This window comes from Arachis ipaensis, chromosome B01 (assembly GCF_000816755.2).
Source record: "Arachis ipaensis cultivar K30076 chromosome B01, Araip1.1, whole genome shotgun sequence".
Lineage (NCBI taxonomy): Eukaryota > Viridiplantae > Streptophyta > Magnoliopsida > Fabales > Fabaceae > Arachis > Arachis ipaensis.
Window position 1 is genome coordinate 134,801,820 of NC_029785.2, and position 4,338 is coordinate 134,806,157.

The window sequence follows — 4,338 nt, forward strand, 5'->3', positions numbered from 1 at the left end:
TTTTTATGGTATAAAAAATAAATCTTTTATATTTTCCAATCTTTTTAATTCAACAATCCTTAATAATTAATATATTAATAGACCTTGATAACGACGATTCTGATAAGGAATGTCATTTAAACAGATCATGAAACGTTAGACTCCCGATATCTCCTTAATGACAGCGATTTGAGGCACATACGTTCTAATCGAGTATCTATTCCAACTTAATATATATATATATATAAGATCTCCTGCAAGAAGTACTATACTAACAAACCCTGCAACTGCAATGGCTGAAAGACCCATGCGCCACTGTTTATTTCTTCTAGCTTCACTACTACTGCTCACCACGGTGGCTACTAGCAACGCCACAACCGTGGTGAAGAACCTAGACCTAAAGAGGTACATGGGTAGATGGTATGAGATAGCGCGTTTCCCGACATTCTTTGAGAAGAGTAATGCTGTGGACACTAGGGCCACATACACACTCAATGATAATGGAACCGTTCATGTTCTCAATGAAGATTTTGTTGATGGCAAGAGGAGTTATGTTGAAGGAATTGCATACAAGGCTGATCCCAATAGCGATGAAGCCAAGCTTAAGGTCAAGTTCTATGTGCCTCCCTCCGTTCCCTTATTCCCTGTTATTGGCGATTATTGGGTTCTCTATATCGATCAGGATTATCAGAATGCTGTCGTTGGTGGACCAACTAAGATATTTCTTTGGGTAAGCCTTTCTTTTTATTATTTTTCCATCTCAATTTCTTATCTTCTTTCAAACATATAAAAAATAGATTAATTTTGATGTATTAATGTAAAATTTTATTGTCTAATGAGAAATGTTCGAGAGTCATCCGAATTTATTATTAAGGAAAGAGGAGTGCTAGGGAGCCAGCAGAATTTGTGAGTTGTAGTCATCAATTAGCCATCAATAGTGTATTTAATGGTGTGAGATTTCATCTAATGGTGGAGAATCACTCATTTTCTTTTTGCTGGCTAAGTGCTGGCCAGATTTTAATAAATCTGCTGGCCCCCTAGACTTTCCCTTAAGGAAAAGTATAGATAATCAACAACATTTTTGAATAATGTGTGAATGATGTAAATTAATAAGGTTAAAAGAGTAAATTAATCTTAAATTTAATTAGTAGCATTGTTACGGTGGGTAACCAGAGATTGGTGGGCCGGATGACGTTGGTAGGCCCAAACGTGTGAGGGAGGAGACTATCGCGTTTGCCTGAAACTCGGTGTTCCTCCGTCCGACTTGTACGTGTAAAAGAATGGGGGGTGGTACCTGCAAAGACACTCCGATGCCTAAGTTAGCAAGGGTGTAAGCAAGTTTAGAATGTATTGGACTTAGTGATACCTGAGGGATGTCAGGGTATTTATGGTGGTGAACCAATAACCACCGCTGAAGTAGTGCCACCTTTCTAGGGTGTTAACCGTCCCTTTATCTTAGGGAAGTTAAGATATGGCTCGTGGAAGGGGTTAGAGAGATTCTAGGGACAGTTACTCATTCAAGTGAGTGCTTATCTGCCAGCTAACCCTCGTTCCCGACTTCCTTGGAGCAGGTCGTGCCCTGTACCGACTTCTGGGGGTGAAGGCTGGTACTGGGTGAGGACCAACCCTTTGGGCCGGGCCTTTCGCTTGGATCCTGGACCTTTATTATTGGGCCAGGGTATGAACAGTGCCCCTACTCGAGCCCAATTTCTTTTTAGGATTTGGGTTCGAGTATTCAACTCGGGGTCGTAGCCGATTTGCAAGAGGACCGACGTGATGGTTAAGAACCGACGTGATTTTCCTTAGACCTTTCGGTTCTGACGGTTACGTCTAATCAATCGTCGTGTCCGTTGGGTATGCGTAGGGATTTAATGGCCTTGGTAACGGTGCACTTTTACTAAAAGTTACCTCAGTTTTACCATTATGTCCCTAACGTCTTTATAAATACTTTCCCTCTCTTTCGTTGTTTCGTTTCTGCAATCTTTCAAATTTCCCTTGCATTTGTTCGTGCTGCGTTCTTGCGTTTCGAAGGCTTTTACTTCCTCCAGTCTTGATTTCAGACTTAAAGGTTAGCTTTTTCCCATTCTGTAACATGCTTTCTATTTGCGTGCCTTTATTTTGTGGGTAGATTGGTTTGTACATTTGTTTTTGCAGAGATGGCAAAGAAAAATGCTCAAGAGTCTTATCAGAGGGTTCAGGAAGCCAAGGCAAAGTCTCGAGCCAGGTCTGGAGGTGTTAGGACAGTTGTCTCTCCCCCTCCTCCTCCTCGGAACGTCGGGACTTCCTCTCAACCTATTGTAATTTCTTCCTCTGCTTCCTCTCTGCCGCCCCCTCCCGTCCGACCTACTCCTGAACCAGAGGCTAGTATGACTTTGTTGGCTGCTTCAGCTTGCCCATTGGCTTGTGGGTGTTCCACCGAGGTGAACTGGTGTTTTATTTTCATACTGGCTACCAGGCTTCTAAAGGTGGAGTCCGTGAACTGGGTCCCATTATCTGTAGTGATGGAGTAAGGTATCCCATACCTTGTAATGATATTTTTGCTGAACAATTTTTTGGCCTTTTAAGGCCGTAAACGAAACACTTTATAATACCCTTTAATAAGGGTTTTGTAGGTCAAAAATAAGTACCCTTTTTGGATAAGGGTTTTGAGTTACCTTATGTGCGCATGCTTTTTCTGTTCACGGTTCTTTTGACTCTTTGATCTTTTCTAGGAAAAACCTTTTCTTAGGGGCTTGCCTGCTTTTCTGAATTTCCTTGATTCTCAAGGCAGCCTTACTATTTTTTCGTAGTTTTTCCTTATCTCTTTTTGTTATTCCTAGTACTCAATTTTGTTTTATTGAGCTTTTCGTGACTTAGGCTACTTTTGCGATTCATTTTAATTTACATCAATGCTTGGTAGTGGATAAGGGTCTTTGGGACATGCCTTATTTAAGTCGGTATAGTCGACGCACATTCTCCATTTGCCATTTTGTTTTTTGACTAGCACTACATTGGCTAGCCATGTTGGGTATTTAACTTCTCTGATGAAGCCGGCTTCTAGGAGCGCCTGCACTTGCTCTTCTACTACTAGGGCTCGTTCTGGGCCGAGCTTGCGTCTTCTTTGTTGCACAGGTCGGGACCCTGAGTAGACCGAGAGCTTGTGAGACATGAGCTTGGGATCTATCCCAGGCATGTCGGAGGCCTTCCAGGCGAAGAGATCGGAGTTATCTCTTAGGAGCTTAGTCAACCCTTGTCTTAGGGTTTCCCTTAGGTTGGAGGATGTCGAATTTTAGGTATTCGACTAAGGGGTTCATCCATCCGAGGTTCAATCCGATCATTTCAAGGACTTCTAGTGTGTCTTCCATTTTTACCACTGAAGGTTCCTGGAGAGTCTCTTGAATCAGGCTTTTGTTATTTCCACCTGGCTTGGTACTTGCTAGCTTGGATAGGGCGTCTGCTCTGCTGTTTAGATCTCGAGTTATGTGCTTCACCTCGGTTTCTGCAAAGCGCCCCAAGAGCTCCGAGGCTTTCTCCAAGTACCTTTTCATAGTTGGGTCTTTTGCCTGGTACTCCCCACTTATTTGAGAGGTCACCACTTGGGAGTCGCTGTATACCATCACTTTCGTAGCACCGACTTCTTCAGCCAGCTTCAATCCTGCGATCAAGGCTTCGTATTCGGCCTGATTATTTGAAGCTGGGAATTCGAACTTGAGGGAAACTTCTATCTGGGTTCCCCTTTCATCTACCAATATTATGCCTGCGCCGCTTCCTGCTTTATTGGAGGATCCATCCACATAGAGTTCCCAGGTAGTCGGTTTGTCCTCTTTATCCCCTGCATATTCAGCAACGAAGTCGGCGAGGCACTGGGCTTTAATCGCCGTCCGAGTTTCATACTTTAAGTCGAACTCGGAGAGCTCTATTGCCCATTGTACCATTCTTCCTGCAATATCTGTTTTTTGGAGGATCTGCTTCATGGGTTGGTTCGTGCGGACTCTTATTGTGTGAGCCTGAAAGTAAGGTCGTAGCCTTCGAGAGGCTATTACTAAGGAGTAGGCGAACTTTTCTAGTTTGTGGTACCTTAGCTCAGGGCCCTGTAGAACTTTACTGGTGAAGTAGATTGGGTGTTGCCTGACCTCCTCTTCTCTTATCAAGGCTGCTGAGACAGCCCTGTCTGCCACGGAAAGGTATAGGATGAGGTCTTTTCCGGCTATAGGTCGGGTCAAGATTGGAGGCTGGCTCAAAAACTTCTTGAACTCCTGGAACGCCTCCTCGCATTCGGGAGTCCACTCAAACTGATGCCCCTTTCTCAGTAGGGAGAACAGCGGAAGGGATCTTAGTGCTGATCCTGCCAAAAATCTGGAGAGGGCTGCTAGTCGGCCA

General features: G+C 43.8%; 1 protein-coding gene across 1 annotated transcript in view; it reads left to right on the forward strand.

Moving 5' to 3' along the window:
* LOC107641070 (temperature-induced lipocalin-1-like) overlaps positions 122–4,338 on the forward strand; it is a 6,406-nt gene continuing 2,189 nt past the window's right edge. The window contains exon 1 of the mRNA XM_016344583.2: positions 122–709. Coding sequence (XP_016200069.1) covers positions 272–709 — 438 coding nt within the window. The 5' untranslated portion in view covers positions 122–271. The remainder of the gene's footprint in view (positions 710–4,338) is intronic.